Raw genomic sequence first — 20750 nt, 5'->3', positions numbered from 1 at the left:
GAATACTACTCAGCCATAAAAAGGGATGAAATCTGGCCATTTGTGACAACATGGATGGACCTTGAGGGTATTATGCTAAGCAAAATAAGTCAGAGGGAGAAAGTCGAATATCATATGATCTCACCCATAAATAGAAGATAAAAACAACAACAAACACATAGAGATAGAGATTGGATTGGTGGTTACCACAGGGGAAGGGAGGAGGAAGGAGGTTGAAAGGGGTGATTAGGCACATGTGTGTGGTGATGGACTGTAATTAGTCTTTGGCTGGTGAATATGATGTAATCTACACAGAAACTGAAATATAATAATGTACACTCAAAATTTATGTATGTTATAAACCAATATTAACGCAATACAAAATTTTTTAAAAAGTGTATGGTACTGCATAAAGAGATACACAGAGAGAGCAATGGATTAGCATTGAGATTATAGAAATAAACCCATGTGTCTGTGGTCAACTGATTTTTTTTTTTTTTTTTTTTTTTTTGAGGAAGATTAGCCGTGAGCTAACACCCACCGCCAATACTCCTCACTCCTCTTTTTGCTGAGGAAGACTGGCCCTGAGCTAACATCTGTGCCCATCTTGCTCTACTTTATACATGGGACACCTGCTACAGCATTACTTGGTAAGTGGTGGGTAGGTCCACACCCAGGATCTGAACCACTGAACCCCGGCCTACCAAAGCAGAGTGCCTGAACTCAACCACTGTGCCACAGGGATGGCCCCTGTGGTCAAGTGATTTTTGATAAGGGTGTTAAGACTATCAATGGAGAAAGAATAATCTTTTCAACAATAGTGCTGGGACAACTGGATAGCCCCATGCAAAAGAATGAAGTTGGACTCCTACCTCATACTGAATATAAAAATTACTCAAAATGGATCAAAGACCTAAATGTAAGAGAGAAAACTATAAAATTCTTAGAAGAAAATGGGGATTAATCTTGGATTTGGCAATGTATTCTTCAATATGACACCAAAAGGACAAGCTATAAAAAAAATAAATAGATTGACTTCATCAAAATTAAACATTTTTTTTGCTTCAAATAACACTATCAAGTAAATGAAAAGATAACACACAGAAGAAAATGAGAGAAAATATTTGCCAATCATATACCTGATAAAGGAGTTGCATCCAGAATACATAAAAAACTTCTACAACTTGACAGCAAAAAAGGAAACAACCCAATTCAAAAATGGGCAAAGGGGGGCCAGCCCTGTGGCCCAGTGGTTAAGTTCGCGTGCTTCACTTTGGTGGCCTGGGGTTTTGCTGGTTTGGATCCTGGGTGAGGACATGGCACTGCTCATCAAGCCATGCTGAGGTGGCATCCCACTTGCCACAACTAGAAGAACCCACAACTGAAAATACACAGTTATGTACCGAGGGGCTTGGGGAGAAAGAGGAAAAATAAAATCTTTAAAAAAAGAAAATGGGCAAAGAATTTAAACAGATGTTCCTCCAAAGAATATATACGAATGACCAGCAAGCAAATGAAAAGATGCTCAACATGACTGGTCATTAGGGAAATGCAAATCAAAACCACAATAAGGTACCAGTCAATACCCACTGGGATGGCTATAATAAAAAAAAGGAAAATAAATTGGCAAGGATGTAGAGAAATTGCAACTTTCGTGCATTGCTGGTGGGAATATAAAATGGTGCAACCACTGTGAAAAACAATACGATACTTCCTCAAAAAATTAAACGTAGATTTACCATATGACCTAGTAATTCCACTTCTGGGTATATACACAAAGAACTGAAACCAAAGATTTGAAGAGATATTTGTATACCCATGTTCATGGTGTCATTATTTACAATAGCCAAAAAGTGGAAGCAATCCAAGTGTCCATCAATAGATGAATGGATAAATAAAATGTGGTTTATCCATACAATGGAATATTCAACCTTAAAAAGGAGGGAAAGTAAAACTCATGCTACAACATAGATGAATCTTGAGGACATTATACTAACTGAAATAAAAGTCACAAAAACAAAATGCTGCATGATCCCACTTATATGAGGCACCCAGAACAGTCAAATACACAGAGACAGAAAGTAGAATGGCAGTTGCCAGGAGCTCGGGGGAAGAAGAATAGAAAGGATGAGTATGTAGTTTTACTTTGCAGGGATGGAAATGTTTTGAAACTAGATAGAGGTAGGGGGTGTACAGCATTGTGAATATACTAAATACCACTAACTTGTTCAATTTAAATTATTTTTTAAAAGTCATATAATAAAAAGTGTTGATGAGAATGTGGAGAAATCAGGACCTTCATATACTGCTAATGGAAATGTAAAATGGTGCAGTGACTTTGGAAAATAGTTTTGGAAAACTCTGGAAACCATTTCCTCAAATGGTTAAAGATGGAGTTACAATATGACCCAGCAATCCACTCCTAGGTAAATACCAAAGAGAAATGAAAACACGTCCATACAAAAATTTGTACACAACTGTTCAAAGCAGCATTATTCATAATAGCCAAAAAGTGTAAATAACCCAAATGTCCATCAACTGATGAATGGATAAACAAAATATCATATACTCTTACAATGGAATATTATGTTCTAAAATTGACTGTAGTACATATTTGTGACTATACTTAATCCACTGAGTTGTACAATTCAAATGAGTGAATTATATGCTATGAGAATTATATCTCAATAAAGTGTTAAAAGTGTTCTGACTAAACCTATTGTGGTAATCATTTCACAATATATGTAAATCAAACCATCATGCTGTACACCTTACACTTATACAGTGATGTGTGTCAATTATTTCTCAATAAAACTGAAAAAAAAAAAGTGTTTTGAGAGTAAGGAAGTAGCATCTTTACTTTTTCCTTTTATATTTCAAATGGTACTCACTTTTGCCATCACATAAATGGCACACATTAACAACTGGTCCAGATGTCTGTCCATCATAAGTTCAGGACACTGAATTATAGAGAATTCAAAGCAGGTCCAGATTTTTTTCCTCAGTTCATCTGAAATATCTAGTTTAGCACAAAGATCCCGAAGGCGGACACCTGCTAAGTGGTAAACCTAGTAGACAAAGAAAAACATTTCAAACTTTGTTCATCTAACACTTATATTTCCCAAGCTCATGACTGGTAAAGGTACATGAAAAATTACCTTTCTAAAGAAAAGGGATAAAGAGCTAGTCTTCCTGGGTCTAAGACTGCTGCTGGTTACAGGTGGGCCTTGTTTCTGCTGTTGTCCTCCTGGGGAAATCTGCTGAATGGCCACCTGACCAGGGACTTGCAAGGTTGTTCCTGACACCTGCTGAGAGCTCAAACTTCCAGCCAGGGCCTGAGCACTGAGGGGCTGAATGGAGCCAGTCACAGCTTGTGCCTGCCCCCCAACATTGACTTGGACTGGGAAGAATGTTATGCCTCCATTTTCATTGGCAATACCTATGGTTTGTTATAAAGAAAACAAGCACAAAGAAAAGTTGATAATACAAGGTTCTCCAGGCAGAGGTTTCCAATTTCTCCCCCTCCAACCCTTTCCCTCCCTCCACTCTCATTTCATAGTGTCATTCCAGCCAAATCTCAGGTATCTTTCCAATAAACGCCACAGAGAAAGAACTCAATAGCCAATTCTGCCTTCCTTACCTTGTACGGGAATGGTCACAGTTTGTCCATTGTTGGCTGTGACAGTGGCTGTTGCCATGGTGACCAAGGTCTGTCCAGGAACTGGTGTGACAGAAACAGCCTCCCCAGATACATTCTGCACAGGGACAGCATTGACGAGGGGCTGTGGGGGAATGCGCCCAGGTGTCCCTCCATCAGAGGGGCTATCATTCTCAACAAATAGCCGCCTTCTGGTAGAGCTGGCTGTTGGGGAGCTGTACCTATCATATAATGTGGTTGGAGATGTTATGCCTAGGGCCAAAAAAATTGAAACAAACCGTTTAACTCAAGGAAACTGAGATCTAATTTCCACCCAAACTATTACAATTTTCAAAACTAATCACAGTGCTGAAATGCTTCATACTTTAAAAAGCAAACAAAAATTACAGGAGTCACATCATAGCTACATTCAACTAACGAAAACTCAACTGAACACTATTAAGCGCAAAATTTAAAGAAAGAAATTTTTCTCTATTTGTCTCACAGTGCTCCCTTCTTCACTCCACCTTCTGCTAAATCAAACTAGACTTTGCCCTCCACTACCACAGGGAGTTGATGATTCAGGGGACAATTTAAAGAATTACTCTATTTTTCTATGGTATTTTTGACCACATTCAATTTCCACCTAAGACACATATAAGATGTGATTTCACCGTAAAGCCATTACTTGATAAGAGGAGTTGATGGACTTGATATTACTATGGTATCACCTGGAAGCATTTCCTCCCAGTTGTATGAATTTTCATCTTTGTCTTTTTCTATACATACAACATTACTGAAACTCAATAATGTTCTTCAGCAAGAATGGACATACATGTTTTGGATTCAATTAAGCTTAGTTTATTATTTTTTTAAACAACTTTATTGAGATAATTCACATACATTTCACTCATTTAAACTGTACAGTTCAATGGTTTTTGGTACATTACATAATTAATTTTTAAAATGGTGATAAAATATATATAACATATAATTTGCCATTTTAACCATTTTTAAGTGTACAATTCAGTGGCATTGATTACATTCACAGTGTTGTGCAACCATCACCACTATCAATTTCCAAAACTTTTTCATATCCCAATTAGAAACTGTGTTAACCATTATGGCTTAGTGTATTGTTAAGCATTCACACCAATGTCTGAATTTTTAAGAAGTAAGCATTCTTTTCCCTCTTCCATGTCCAGCTGTAAAAACTACACATCACTGGGTTTTTAAATTTCTAAAATATAGGTAGGTAAGTTATAAGAGGATGGACAGGAGTAGTCCTGATACACTGTGGCTTAACATTTCAATTTCCTGATGATACAAAAGCAAATAAACTTACTGGATTTGTACTTGGAACAAAGCTGCAGAGTCAGAAAGAATGCATTACAATCGATATCTTCTAAAATATTAAGAGATCTCATGAAAATGGAGAAGTGATAAGTACAAAGAAAATGAAGTTTAAAGCCAACTCCTAATCCATTGGTTAGGGAAGGAAAAAACTATAGAAAAAGAACTGCGGAAGACCAGCTGTCAGATCTATGGATCTGAGTGGATAATAAGCAGAAAAATAGTTAAGCCGTTATGACTCCTTTTTCAAAAATGAGGAAGTTTTCATAGAGATCATCTATATTTATTGAGTATGCACTGACATACAGTGATTCCTGATTTTAAAATTGACCTTTCTTCTACAGCTAGTGCTTATCAATTATATCAAAAAGTTGATCCAAAGAAAGAAGAATATCCTTCTAATAGCATCCAAGGAATTAGAACTTTCTGGATTTACAGAATTGCTTTTTAAAAAGTAGTTTTATCTCAAGTATATAAACTTAAACCTTGCACCTGGCAGATGTTATAAAGAGCTGCCTAAAATGTGACCAGATAAATAGCAAAACTTCCCAACGGTGTTACTTCTTGAGCCAGCACTGCTGTTACATTAACCAGAGTAGCACAGCTCAACTGAGAAAAGTCAAAGCTGAACAAACTCAAGCCATTCAGTCCTCTTAACTCACTGGCTTGTCTGTACCTAATTGGATAACACACTTCTATCTGTAAGAAGCTTTTCTGTCTCTTCTGATTTTAAAAGTAATTCATATTCATCTCAAAAAATTTACAAAGATCACCTGGAATTCCAGCAACGAATAATAATCATTCTTAATAGTTTGGTTTTTCCATTTCAGCTCTTTTGTATGCTTATAGATAAACATACATTTAAAATATAGGAATCATTAACACATAGTATTCTATCTTTTTTAAAGACACTTATTATAGTACATTTTCCTCTGTTCTTAAATCTTCTTCAAAAGCACTAAGTGGTCTATGTGACACTATAATGCACACACTCCTTTCTCCTATATGTACCCTGTCAACTTCACCTGTACTTTCAGACGGAATTTAAATCCCCAGATATTAGGCCTCCGAATAGTCCCTCTAGTATTTTAAACTTACTTCTTCCAAGTCCTCCAGTATCAGCACGAATTTCAGTCACCCTTCTGGGAGTCAAAGGGGAGCTAGCGATACAAATTTCATCTGCTCTTTCCAGGTTCTGTGGGGGCATGACCTATAAAGAATTATTTACACCAAATGTCATTATTCAAAAAAGCATTTTAATTAGAAATACAATAATCTAAGGCAAAAGAAAACTACCTTGGCTCATCAGTTATTCCACCTAAATCAATCAGCTGTCTTTTCCACTTTTATAACAAAGTTAAAAAAATTCTAGCAGGCTTAAAAAATTCCAAACCTAATAACTGGATACTAAATATGAATCAGCCTTCATTACTGATTTGGAGAATTAGAATATCAACCAATCTAAGGTACAGAAACTTCATTAGGAAATCAAGACAGAGCACTGAGTTCTTATTCTGTCACTGAAACCTTGGGTAATCACAAATTATTTCTAACGCTTTTTTCCTCTTAGATGTAGGGGTGATTGTACCATATTAAAAAACCCAGCTGCCGTCCTATCCCCCCATAAGGAAGACACTAAGTTTAACTGCTGCCTGTGAAAGAGGATTATGAACAGAGTTGATATTGATGCACTTTTGTTACAGAAAGATGTTAAGATAGTTTCACAAACCTCTTCACATGTAGGAACTCTGTTTTCATTGTCTCTAATTCTGTCCCAGAGTGGAGACTCTGGTTTCCATGCCAAATGATCCAAGATCTGTTCTTCGATCTGATTAAGGTGTTTTACTACCTCTCTACAAAGGCCATCTTCTGCTCTAATGAATATTTCTATAACCTAAAATAAAGAAAAATGCCCTGGTTTAATAATAATTTTTTCAAAAGAACTGGTTATTAAGTGTGAAAGCAAAATGAGTAGATTTACATTTTTTTAATATATTTATAAATACAACAAAGTCAGTTTGTCAAAAATTACAAGTATATTGGGGCCGGCCCCGTGGCAGAGTGGTTAAGTTCGCACGTTCCAGTTCAGTGGCCCAGAGTTTCGCCAGTTCGGATCCTGGGCGAGGCCATGGCACCACTCATCAGGCCATGCTGAGATGGCATCCTACATGCCACAACTAGAAGGACCCACAACTAAAAATATACAACTATGTACCAGGGGGCTTTGGGGAGAAAACAGGAAAAATAAAATCTTTAAAATAAAAACGACCATTATAAAGAACAGTAATATTTTGAAATAGCTGTTCTTCCTCTTACTATCTTTATAAATATTTAAACTGTATATATGAATTATATAAAATCTTTTTTATAATGATGTATTTCAAAATTTTTTAAATGAAAAAACATGCGTTGTCTATTGAGGTTGAAAAATATTACTCATAAAATTTCATATTTAAAACTCTAGGAGCCGGCCCAGTGGCGTAGAGGTTAGGTTCATGTGCTGTGCTTCAGCAGCCAGGGTTCACTGGTTCAGATCCTGGGCATAGACCTATACAAGCCATGCTGTGGCAGCATCCCACACACAAAACAGAGCAAGATTGGCACCGATGTTAGCTCAGCAACAATCTTCCTGAAGCAAAAAGAGGAGATTGGCAAGAGATGTTGCCTCAGGGCCAATCTTCCTCACTTCTCCCCCACCCTCAAGAAAACCAAAAATACAAAAATACAAAAATCTCTAAACATTAGTTTTGACTACTGTATGAGAATTAAGATAAATTCATACATTAAATCATTATCCAGAAGGAAACAACTACCAAATCAATGCTATAACTCTGTGCCCCTATATAACACGAAAAAAAATTTTTTTCTGAAAAACACTTTCATTAAATTTCCATAAAATAAAAAAATAAGTTGCCAAATAAGATTAGCTAGTGATATATTTGCTACTTTTTAAAAGACTTCTTAGCTCATAAAATCAAAGTATTCTAAAAGCCTTTATTAGATAAAACGAGGAATCAAATGAAGCTTTTACCCAAAATATGTCTTTAGACTACATTAAAAGAATTTATATAATTCTTAAGACTCTCCTATTTGTTCTCTGCTCCCTGACACAATGGAAATTATTAAATGTGTAATTAAAAATAGAAGTGTACTTAAATATTAAAATGAACTAGATGGGTAACAACAGGAAATTGAGTCTCATCTACAATTTTCTTATCACTATCAAATTTTGAAAAATACCTTATAAAAATGATAAAGTGGCACATCGAATATTTCAGTAACAAATGGAAAATTCCCAGGAGGCTTATAAGAAAAAGTGACGACCTCAAGGCAGCAGGCCAAAAGCGATCTATGGAATGCATCTTGTTCCAGAATGCCCTATGAAAAATCAAATTATTAACATTGGGAAACATTAGTCTACTCTAAGAAGACATTTCATACCCAGTCAAGTTAAATAAAAATACCAAAGGAAGTCTTATTGTCTAAGTTAGTGAGAAGTATGTGCTTATTTTCTTCGAAAACTTTAACTTTATAAATAAGCCCATTTTTTAGCAAAAAACATATTAAAGAAATGTATAAGAACTTTCAAAAATCTTACACATTGTGAAATATAGCTAATAAAAAAGAGTACATCCCTAACCAAAATACAATACACCCTGATGCTTAGAAGTATAATGATATGGAAAGGTGTTACAGAACAGTATTTACAGTAAGACATCACTGTCATAGAAAGATGGCTGAAAGGAAAGCAGGTGACTGGCTACATGGTCATGGACGAGAAGTCAACATGTTTATCTCAGGGTGATATAATCACAGATGATTTTCATCTTCTTTTTTTTTTTTTGCTTATTACTTTTCCAAAATTGTACATAAACATTTATCATTTTTAAATTAAAAAGTTACTCAGAAAACAAGAGCATAGGCAACAAGAGAAAAAACAGATAAACTGGACTTCATCAAAATTAGAAACTTTTGTGTATCAAAGGACACTACAACAAAGTGAAAAGACAACCCACAGAATGGGAGAAAATATCTGCACATCATAAATCTGATAAGGGATTACTATCCAAATATATAAAGAACTCCTACAACTCAATGACAAAAAATCAAATGACCCAACTCATAATTGGGCAAAAGACTTGAACAGACATTTCTCCAATGAAGATATACAAAGGGCCAATAAACACATGAAAAGATGCTCAGCGTCACTAGTCATTAGGGACATGCAAATCAAAACAACCATGAGATACCACTGCACACTGATTAGGGTGAATATTTTCTTAAAAAATGGAAAATAACGGGCTGGCCCCGTGGCCGAGTGGTTAAGTTCGCGCGCTCCGCTGCAGGCGGCCCAGTGTTTCGTTAGTTCGAATCCTGGGCGCGGACATGGCACTGCTCATCAGACCACGCTGAGGCAGCGTCCCACATGCCACAACTAGAAGAACCCACAACGAAGAATATACAACTATGTACCGGGGGGCTTTGGGGAGAAAAAGGAAAAAATAAAATCTTTAAAAAAAAAAAAAAAAAAAAAAGGAAAATAACAAGTGTTACAGGATGTGGAGAAACTGGAACACTGGTGCATTGTGGGTGGGAATGTAAAATGGTGCAGCCACTGTGGAAAACAGTATGGCAGTTCCTCAAAAAGTTAAACGCATAATTAACATATGATCCAGCAACCCCACTTCTAGGTATATACCAAAAAGAATTGAAAGCAGGGACTCAAATAGATACTTGTATACCAATGTTATTAACAGCATTACTCACAATAGCCAAAAGGTGTAAACTCAAATGTCCATCAACAGATGAATGAATGAAGAAAATGTGGTATATACATATATGTATCTGTTATACACATATATATGTGATATATATAATGAATATGATTCAGCCTTAAAAAGGAATGAAATTCTGATACATGCTACAACACGTATGGACCTTGAAAACAACATCCTAAGTGAAATAAGCCAGATACAAAAGAACAAATATTGTATGATTATATGAGGTACCCAGAATAGGTAAATTCATAGAGACAGGAAGTAGAATAGACATTACTAGGGGCTGGAGGAAGGGATGAATGGGAAGTCATTGTTGACTGGGTACAGGCTTTCAGTTTGGGATGATGAAAAAGTTTTGAAGATGGCTAGTGGTGAGGGTTGCATAACATTCTGAATGTACTTAATGCCACTGAATTGTGCACTTTTTTTTTTTTAAAGATTGGCACCTGAGCTAACATCTGTTGCCAGTCTTCTTTTCTTCTTCATCTTCTTCTTCTCCCCAAACCCCCCCAGTACATAGTTGTATATTCTAGTTGTGAGTGAACTCTGGTTGTGTTATGTGGGATGCCACCTCAGCATGGCTTGATGAGCAGTGACAAGTCCGCACCCAGGATCCGAACCAGTGAAACCCTGGGCCACCAAAGTGGAGCACACGAGCTTAACCACTCAGCCATGGGGCTGGCCCCCTGTGCATGTGAAAATGCTTAAAATGGTAAATTTTATGTTATGTACATTTTTTTTTTTTGAGGAAGATCAGCCCTGAGCTAACATTTGTTGCCAATCTTCCTCTTTTTGCTGAGGAAGACTGGCCCTGAGCTAACATCCATGCCCATCTTCCTCTACTTTATATGTAGGATGCCTACCACAGCATGGCTTGCCAAGCGGTGCCATGTCTGCACCCAGGATCCGAATCGGTGAACCCCGAGCCGCCGAAGCGGAACATGCGCACTTAACCGCTGCACCACCAGGCTGGCCCCTGTATATATTACTACAATTTAAAAAAAAAAGAAATTTGTAATAAATTTCTTATGTGAGTATACAGATATGCACTTATCAGACCCTAAACTGTAACTATGTTTTATATACCCTTCTGTATGTTTCAAAAAAAAAAAAAAATTTGTCATAAAACAGCATTTTAAATTCCTACAGCCATATTTTATATATAAAAAAAGAAATGTAAATAGTTACAAGGAATTAGAACAATTATTGGTCAATTTTATAATTTTCCTTAAAGTATCGTTTAAAAAGTCAGTTTTTAGGGGCCGGCCCAGTGGAGTAGTTGTTGGGTTCCTGCGCTCCGCTCTGGTGGCCCGGGGTTTGCCAGTCTGGATCCCGGGCATGGACCTATGTACTGCTTATCAAGCCATGCTGTGGCAGGCATCCTACACATAAAGTGTAGGAAGATGGGAGCAGATATTAGCTCAGAGCCAACCTTCCTTAGCTAAAAGAGGAGGATTAGCAGTGGATGTTAGCTCAGGTCTAGTCTTGCTCAAAAAAGAAAAAAATTTCCTCATGTCATTGAAAGTAAATATCACTTGTTTAAAAATCAATTCACATTCCTTAACTAGTAAAATCTAGGAAAAACAATTATCTTAGCCAAAGAGGAAAAGTTGAATATTTATGTTAAAGTCCTATCTAGTCAATACTAAATTTATTCTTGCTATATAAGGCTTGAATAAAAACTCTATGTTATTCAAAAACTCAATTAAGGCTAAGTCTGAATGTTTTAATCCCTGACTATAGAGTCTTACTATCCACAGAAATTGTAACTTATAATACATGGCCTGCTGCAACGAGAAACACTAAGTGAGATGACTCAGTACAGAAGTTTGCTTAGGTGCCAATCTTATTCCCTCAAAGCCATATATTATTTCTTCAATAATGGCTCTTTTGTTGCTTTTTTTTTTCCTGAGGAGGGCTGAAAGGAAACTACATTTTATTGTGCTAATCAATACAATGGTTATTTACTCACAGATAAATCCATGTCTCCCAGTCTTTTTTGTTCCTGCTCGATAACAGATTCTAATACTTTATAGTAGAGCATCTCTGCAAAACGAAAATGTTTGCTGGCAATTTCTGCGTAAATAATAAAAAACACAAAAATCACATGCAAAGAAAATAAATATTGTGGACAAGGAGGGTCTATCTCATCCCCTGCCCACAAAATAAAATTTAAAAACAAACTCAACACTTCATATATATGTACTTTCTATAGTTGCTGTTCCAGTCATGCCTAAAATTCCTTAATTTTCTTCATGGTAACAGTCAAAGTTTTCTAAAATCGTGAACTGAAAATTGCGCATAAAAAATGTAATAGCATTCCATTAAGATTCACACCTTTGTTTTGTATGTTTGAACAGAGCAGCTCTATGCAAAGAGGTATATAATTGGTTTACTATTCCACTCACACTTGGTTCTGATTCATGACATCAGACAACTCCTAGGACAGATGTGGGCATGTTAACAGTTATATATTTTGTCCTTGTTCCCAATATTTTGAAGAACCACTATACTTCAATATTTAATACCCAGTCTACAAAAGAAAACTAAAGATTTTGCAAACAAAAAAGTAACTGAAGTCCAACATAAAAAGGTATCAGTCTAAAATTTCTCTCTTACTGAGAAGGGCCCAGAATTCAGTTGGTTGACAAAAAAAATTGGACATCCATATTCTAGCCCTCAGTCTAAGTCATAAATCTTTTCTTCTTATTTCTGACTCAGTTACCAAGAAAGGACTCCATGTGGTTAAGTCAAAGATGAGAACAATATAGACAATATTAAGTCTTACCTTTAGCACAATTACTGAAATCCTCATCTGGCTGGAAATGCTGAGAATATATTTCATACATTTCTTTCAATCTGTTAGCAATAGCCTGGGTTGGATCTCTGGAACATGTCCTAAAAAAATAAGAAGAAATTAACTAATTTAAAGGTCTTGCCAAGTCACAAAGTGATAAACTATTTACAACTCTGTAACTTTACTAACCTATAAATACAAAATAGTTTGAAGAGAAACTATACACTTTCCAAATTAATCCAGGAGATCCCATACTTCCTTATTGAAGGTGTTGGTATTATCATTTTGAGTGAAAAAAATATTTGCGTGGAGCTGTACCTTTTACTGTAGTAAGTTTAATAACCTTGACCAGTACCCATTTGATGTCCAGGCCTGGACCCCACCTACCCTACACATCTGCAGTCACTGATGACAAACAAATTGCCCTCAACTGTGTCCCCAAAGGGCAGTACAACTCCCATTAAGAACTCCTGGAAGAAAACAGAATGAAGGGGTATATAATCTATACTACAAACTCACATAAAGCATTACTGGCATTCTACATTTTTTCTTCCAAAACAAGGTTTATTTCATTGACTTTTTCTTTTTTTTACTAGAAAGGCAATATTATGTTCAATGCAGAAGCATTATACAAATTGTCACCATGTGGGCTTTTCTAACAACTATATTTTTATCTTGATCATAAATATACATATTCATTGTAAAAGGGTAGCAAGTTTAGAAAATTTAAAGAAAGTAAAAATTAATTATAATCCTGCTAGAGATAGCTACTGAATATCATATGCAAGCAGAATTTTATTTATGAACACACATATGCAGGTACTTTTTTATGAAAACAGGACCTTTTGGTTTTACCTAGTATCTACTGGTAATACTTAACCCCACTAATGGTATTTAAGATTAAAGAAGCTGCTATGCCTAGTTAGAGACTGTAAAGAGATTTAGAAAATACAGAGATTAAGACAGGCTTCTAAAATGTATTTATAAAAGGCTTCTGAATTCTAGGTAAACAAGGTCCTCTGAGAAACATTACTTAAGAAGAGGCCATACAGACATAGCCTGTTGGGTGTTAATCACAATCAAGTTTATGAATAAAGCACATTTCATGAAAATTTAAAGGAAAATCAGTCAGCCTTGCTATTTAATGAGTCTAGCTATGAGTGGGAAATTACTGATATGTGTATACAGGACCTTCTTACACCATACCACCAGAAATAAAATGGGCTCCTACAGGGTCTGTGTTATCAAACCTTTAGGACTGGAGGGGCCTTGGAAGTAATTTTGTCAAGTAAATTTGCTAAAAATTATGCACAGGTAATGAGATTCAGTCTATTGTGCTTTTCACTAAAGCTCACTGATATTCTTGCCAGTCTCAGGCAGATCAAAGGAACTAAAGGCAGTTAACTTCCTTTTAGGCTAAGGGTGTTTTACATAGCTTACAGAAGTTACAGTGGTTTCCCACTGGTTATGAATATAACTCTCTTATCTTTTCAAATCTGACACACCCTTCAGAAATTTGCTCAGGTCCAATCCTCTTCATGAAGTCCTTTGACAACTTCCATCTTTACTGATCCTCCCTTTTCCTGAAATCTTAAGATAGAACAGTTGGGGGCTGGCCCTGTGGCCAAGTGGTTAAAATTCACACACTTCACTTTGGCGGCTGGGGCTTTGCCAGTTTGGATCCTGGGTGCGGACCTAGTATGGCTCATCAAGCCATGCTGAGGCGGCATCCCCTACATAACAGAACCAGAAGGACCTACAACTAGAATATACAACTATGTACTGGAGGTCTTTGAGGAGAAGAAGAGAGAAAAAAAAAAAGGACAGGCGACAGATGTTAGCTCAGGTGCCAATCTTAAAAAAAAAAAACAGTTGGTAACAGATAGCTTGGTAGTTTATTCTATAGTCTCTGGTGTCATTGGTTAGTGTATCCTGTACTATATTAAAGAAACCTGAATACTATGGACTGAATGTTTGGGCCCCATCCCCCAAATTCTTATGCTGAAACCTAATCTCCAATGTGATGGTATCTGGAGGTGAGGCATTTGGGAGGGGATTAGGTCATGAGGGTAGAGCTCTCCTGAATGAGATTAGTGCCCTTATAAAAGAAACCCTAGAGAGCTCCCTTGCCTCCTTCTGCCATGTTAGGACACAGCAAAAAAAAACCCCAGCTGTCTATGAACCAGGAAGCAGGCCTCATCAGGCACTGAGTCTGCTGGTGCCTTGATCTTGGACTTCTGGCCTCTAAAACAGTGAGAAATTAATTTCTGCTGTTTATAAGCGACCCAGTCTACAGTATTTGTTATAGCAGCCCAAAGACTAAGATACTGAGGAAATATAATCTTCTCTTCATACATCTTATATTGCTATGTCCTCTCCAGACTAACAACAGGACTGAGCATGCAACTGATATAAAATTATTAATGTGTGAATTAAGGCACTAATAGTGAAAAATTAAAATAGAGTATTGGAAAATGGTCAACAACTAAATCTTAGAAGGCAAGAAGGGCTCAAACTAACCTTAGAATCTGTTCCAGTTTCTCACTTGGTGCATTCCTGAGGCCTGTTAGCATGGTGTGAAGACGACTCAAGCTATGTGTAGCTGTAGAAACTGGGGTCACACAAGGGCTGTTATCCTTAATGTACCTCACACCAGTAAGTGGTGTGGAGATTCTAAGTGCTTTAGACTAAAGGGGGAAAAAAAGAACATTATTTCAGATCAGAAAGACTTTCAATTACTTCACAAATGGGAATTCAAGCGAATCGGATTTTGTCTTTACGTTACCGAGAAATTTAGTGATTCAAATATCACCATTCTTGGAATTTAAACATAACCTCACTAAGAGCCACCACTATCTATGTGAAGATGTGTGAAAGAACAATTTGTATTTTAGCCAACTAAAAAGTTTGTCTCTTAAAAGTTAAACCTTTAAGATAAGGCGTATTTCTCCATCATCCCACCTTCAAAATTCAAGCTTGAAGGCAAAAATAAGCATTAAAAAATTAAGGGTATCACTGGAAATGGAATTTCACAGCTCCCATCTACTGCTATTTTTGTATATACTCAAAGATTGACAAAAGACAGCTGTGAATTAAATCCGGCCCAAATGAAATCCACGATTTAACAAAAGCCCATCTAAACTATCAAACATGCTTCAGAGAGAGAGGATAAAATAAACATTCTTAGAGGCAGAATACAAGCCAATGCAGAAAACAACCTACTGCAGAATGGCCTTCTTCAGTCTTCTTGCCCCTCCTTTACCTTTAGTTACTAGAGTCTATCACAGTTTTTTTCCCTCTAAAGTAGACAGATCTTCAGAGAAACAAGTTTAAGTCGGCATTCTTGAATATAAATATGAAAAAGATACGACTTAATGTCAAAGAATTTAAGCATGAATACATATGTTAATAAAACATCTTTTCTAATTTTTCCAACAAATTCTGAAAGGGTGTAAGAGTGTTTTTCAATATTCAAGATATACTATATTGCCCTTTGTATTAAATGTACTTATTCTAGACACAGCTGTAAAAATACCTAGCAAAATTTTCACCTGGCAACAGAACTATTCAAGTTTCATGAGATACAGAAAAGTAAAGAAATTCACCATAAAAGAAATAAATCTATATGCTTTTTCTCTGACAAACAGGAGTAGAACCAAGATTTCCACTTTGTTTCAAAGAAATTAATTCCATAATTTTGTTTTAGGTCAACAAGGTGATCTGGGTAGATGAACTACATGCAGAAAGTTGCTGTCTGCCCTCGACAGCTTTTCTTGCTGCCAGTTTCTTCCCTGTATATGAACCAGTGCCTTGCTGGGAGAGAACAACATCTAATACTTTTGCAGGAGAAGCTACAGCAGCCAGAGCACCTCACCACACTGCCCACGGGTAGCAGAGCTTCCACAAAGGAAACAAGTACAACCACCACAAACAGCTTCCTGCCCACAGCCCTCAAGGTCAGCGTGGGGCTTCTAGGGAGCACCGTTAAAGTTCTTAGCTTAAAGCTTCCTGTGCATTCTCATCAAAAGGAGTCTTTCTTTAACTCTGGCATAAATATTAAGTTAGTGTTTTTAAAATATTAGGGTGTTCCTTTTCCAAGTAAAGACTTCTAAATTCTGGAGTGCCCCAGCGTTCTGTCCTGAGGTCTCTTTTATTCTCTATGAATTCATACCTCTAGGTAATCTCTCTTCATTCCATGGCTTTAAAAGCCATCCATATCCTGATGACTCCAGAAGATATATACACAGCCCTAATCTCTGCTGTGAACTCCAGTCTTGTATATCTAATTACTGCTCAACTTCTCTACTAGGATGCCTAAAAGACATCTCCAACTGAACACAATCATAACCCCAACTCTGGATTTTTTCCCCCAAACTCATTCTTCCCTCTCAATAAATGTCAATAGTAAATACTCATGGAACGCCTACTATGTGCCAAGCACTGAGTACAGCACTGGCCACAGCCCTCATGAAACTCATATTCTAATGCAGGGAGAAGGATAATAAACAATTCTTTCTTTGTTTCTATCCATCGATTGATCTATCTACCTACCTACCTACTATCAGACAAATTTTTCTTTTACCTACCTAGCCAGTGATAAATACTACGAGGAATACTAATTGTAGAGTAGTAGAGAACGGGAGTCCTGGGGGCTGGGGAGGATATTAGCGGTTTTATTTTATACAGGAGTCAAGTTATGAGAGACCTGAATGAAGTGAGGAAGTAAACTACATGAATATTGTGAAGAAACATGTTCTAGGCAGAGGAAACAGCAAAGGCACAGGCTTTGAGTTGGGGGTATGCTTGTTATAGCTGAAGAACAAAAAAGGAGGTTAATGTGGCATGAATGGAATGGGTGAGGAGGAAAGTGGTATGAGATGAATTCAGAGAGGTAGCAGGGCTAGATCACTGAAGACCTTACAGGCATTTGTAAGAACTTTAGCTTTTATACCATTTACCCAACTGGAGTCACCACGATTTTCTTTTTCTCACACTCTAGATCCAAACCATCAGGATATACTGTGGGTGTTATCTCCAACATACAACCCAGATACAACCGTTTCTCTGATCCAAGTCACCATGAACTGTCACCAGAATCATCGCAATCGCCTCTTAATTACTACTTTCACTCTCACCCCCATCCCACCTCCCCACAAGACATTTAAAAATGTAAATCAGTCAGTCACTGTTCTCTCTAACACTTTCCCAATAGCTTTCCTCTCCATCAGAGCAAAAGCAAGAATCCTTACCATACAGGCTTCCAAAGCCCTATGTGGTCTGCCTGTGCCTTTTGTCTCCTTCTCCCCTCACTTCTTAATCACTCTTTCCCTTATTCACTCTATTCCTACCACACTGACATTCTCACTGTTCCTCCAAAAAGCCAATCATATTCCTACCTCATGGCTTTGCACTTGCTGTTCCTCTGGCTTCAAATACATTTCCCAGCTATTTGCACAACTTGCTTCCTCACTTACTTCAGGTCTCTGTTAATGTTATGTCCTCAGAGATGCCTTTCCCAACCACCCTATCTACAATAGTTCAAGACCCATCCATTCTCCCTTCTCCTCAATCCTTTGTACGACTACTCTATTTTTCTTCAACTACCAGCATCTGATATGCTATATATTTACTTGTTTGGTTATCTATTGTCCATCTCCCCACACTAGAATATAAAACAGGATATTCATGGCTGTTTTGTTCACTGATGTATCCCCAGTGTCCAGGACACAATCTGGCATATAGAAGACTTTTAAAATATTTGTTGAATGAATAAGTAAACTAATCTTAAGTCTGGTCTTACAGGTGAGTTACCCCTTGGAATTATCCATACCGCCTCTGGAGGCACTTGTCAGCAGTTGAATATTTTCTGTGAACACCACAAACTGAAGGAAAACTCTTAGTCTCCATCATCGTAAGTGTCTGCATGAAATAACACCACACGATCCTGAAACTCAGTTTAACAGAATTTTCTTAAAAACTACAGATTCTCAAATCCTCTAGTCTCTTAGAAGAAGGCACCAATTCAGGTCAATCAACATTTTCTAAATGCCTACTATATTCAATATGTAAAGACTGTATATCACTAGCCCATCTTTTCAAAACCAACAATTATCAATCAGCATGATACATTTATTTAAATTTATATTAAATTCTTTTTCTCAGATCTAACCAAAAACTTTGAAAGTTGATTTTGAGAAAAATTAAATCAGTAAACATAAGAGATAACTTTTTCAGTTAAGGTTAAGTATGATGGGAATTTTCTTTTTTGTATTGGAAGCAAGTAAAACACACACACACAATTACCAAAATAAGAGAGAACCTCTGGCATGGCCGCTCCTGTAATTCTACTCTTCTGGCACAGCTGCTCCTGTATTTCCCCTCTCCTGGCATGGCTCCACTCACCTTGTCAAAGTGCTGCTGCAGGATGTTTTTCATCTGCACTCTTTCAGCAGTCTCTGTTCCTGAACCAGTATTCAGACACCTCGACAGAGTCCCAATTTCCTCTTCAGCATCCTCTCCAAGAAATATCCGTTCATCTAAATTCCCAACAGATAAAACATACTCCTCATAGGCCTTATTGATGGCTTTACTATAGGAAAAAAAAAAGGCAAAAAAGTACACTCATAGAACTGCCATTTCAGTTAATGTTTTAAGCCACTTAGTTATTTCCTTTTTTTAACTACTAAAAGTTCTAACAATTTTGTGAAAGTTAAATTTTAGTGGGATCACTGTTAATTATAAAAACTGAGGAGTATAAATCGCAAGCTTGCTACACTATGCTCCTCCATCATACAGTAAGTCTATTTTGCTGACAGTGTTTCAGGGTGTGTACACTGTACCAACCTGCCTGCTAGGTGCAGCTTCTGGTGAGAAGCTAAATTATCTTTCCTGGTTGCTCCAAGCACCTCTGAAGACCTCAGTACTTCTATATCATCATTTTTCTCCTATATGGTTCCAAAAGAATTTCTTTATTTCAAAAATTATGATCCAAAAGCTCAACTGTTAAAGCTTTAAAGAACAGCCATACAATTTTCGATAAATTTTAAAACATGTGCTTAGATGAACAGTTGATAGAATTTCCTATTGCTTCCCTCTATTGTCTCACAAAACATATTCTAAATTTCCAGGGTATAATTAATAAAAAGAGTAAACTCTGAACTTTCTTAAGTATATAATTTAAAACATTAAAACGGTTTTTTTTTTTTTTTAAAGATTGGCACCTGTTGACAACTGTTGTCAATCTTCTTTTTTTTTTGTTCCTCCTGCTTTATCTTCCCCAACCCCCCATACATAGTTGTATATCTTAGTTGCAGGTCCTTCTAGTTGTGGGATGTGGGACACCGCCTCAACGTGGCCTGACGAGCGGTGCCATGTCCGCGCCCAGGATCCAAACCCTGGACCGCCACAGCAGAGTGCGCAAACTTAGCCACTCGGCCACAGAGCCAGCCCCCAAAACGGTTTTATAACAGAAATACTCACAAACTCTCTCCAAAGTTCCCAGGTTCTAAGAACCCAGTAAGATTTTCTTCTTTTCCCTTAAGGAGCTATGATGAAAGAAAAGATCCTTAAGTCATCATATTAATAAAATTTTTTCCCAGAAAGTATTTTCACATTACTTCTTTACTACTTACAAACCTTTTTTTCGTAAAGTTTCCTAATATAAGGTTTCCAGAAATGTTCCTTTATTCCCTTTGCTTCCAAAACTAGGCCATCATGTAAGGAACAGAGTTTCTCAATGACACAAGGTGGGTCAGAGGAAGGTTTAGAATCCTTAGCATGAAAATCTTCAGACAGGCCTATGATGTATAGAATCATAGAACAGAGACATCAGGTAGCATTCAATAAACCAAACTGTAATAAACTAAAATATAAATAATAGAGAGTATAATCAGCATATGAGTTAGCATATGAGCATATAGGAAATAGTATATACGGGCCTAATTTAACTCTATTTAAATATACCTCAAAAATAGCAAATAGAGGTAAAGTGTATCACTACTCAAAAGATTTCAATTATGTAAGTACAGATGGTTAAAAAAGGAAAATTTGGGGAGAAAATATTTGTAAATCATATATCTGACAAGGGGTTAATCTCCATAATATATAAGGAAGTCACACAACTGAACAATAAAAAATAAAACAGCCCAATCAAAAAATGGGCAGATGATATGAACAGACATTTTTCCAAAGAAGATATACAGATGGC

The 20750-nt window shown here is 36.7% G+C and overlaps 1 protein-coding gene across 7 annotated transcripts in view; it reads right to left on the bottom strand.

Annotated features, from left to right (window-relative positions):
- Nucleotides 1-20750, bottom strand: part of RBL2 (RB transcriptional corepressor like 2) — a 77443-nt gene that overhangs the window by 42472 nt on the left and 14221 nt on the right. For all 7 annotated transcript variants that reach the window (XR_011437306.1, XM_023636990.2, XM_070262941.1 and 4 more), the window contains 12 exons: nucleotides 20180-20340; nucleotides 20024-20088; nucleotides 18947-19133; nucleotides 15065-15231; nucleotides 12536-12645; nucleotides 11720-11823; nucleotides 8210-8347; nucleotides 6699-6863; nucleotides 6068-6179; nucleotides 3620-3889; nucleotides 3138-3418; nucleotides 2871-3047 (listed from right to left, as the gene is read on the bottom strand). Coding sequence is in view for 6 of the 7 variants with exons in the window: in XM_023636990.2 (XP_023492758.2) it covers nucleotides 2871-3047; nucleotides 3138-3418; nucleotides 3620-3889; nucleotides 6068-6179; nucleotides 6699-6863; nucleotides 8210-8347; nucleotides 11720-11823; nucleotides 12536-12645; nucleotides 15065-15231; nucleotides 18947-19133; nucleotides 20024-20088; nucleotides 20180-20340 (1937 nt within the window). In the remaining variant the exon portion in view is untranslated. The remainder of the gene's footprint in view (nucleotides 1-2870; nucleotides 3048-3137; nucleotides 3419-3619; nucleotides 3890-6067; nucleotides 6180-6698; nucleotides 6864-8209; nucleotides 8348-11719; nucleotides 11824-12535; nucleotides 12646-15064; nucleotides 15232-18946; nucleotides 19134-20023; nucleotides 20089-20179; nucleotides 20341-20750) is intronic.

The sequence above is a fragment of the Equus caballus genome, chromosome 3 (genome assembly GCF_041296265.1).
Source record: "Equus caballus isolate H_3958 breed thoroughbred chromosome 3, TB-T2T, whole genome shotgun sequence".
Taxonomy (NCBI): domain Eukaryota; kingdom Metazoa; phylum Chordata; class Mammalia; order Perissodactyla; family Equidae; genus Equus; species Equus caballus.
The sequence above is the reverse complement of the archived record's forward strand: the minus strand, read 5'-3'. Positions and strand labels throughout refer to the sequence as shown.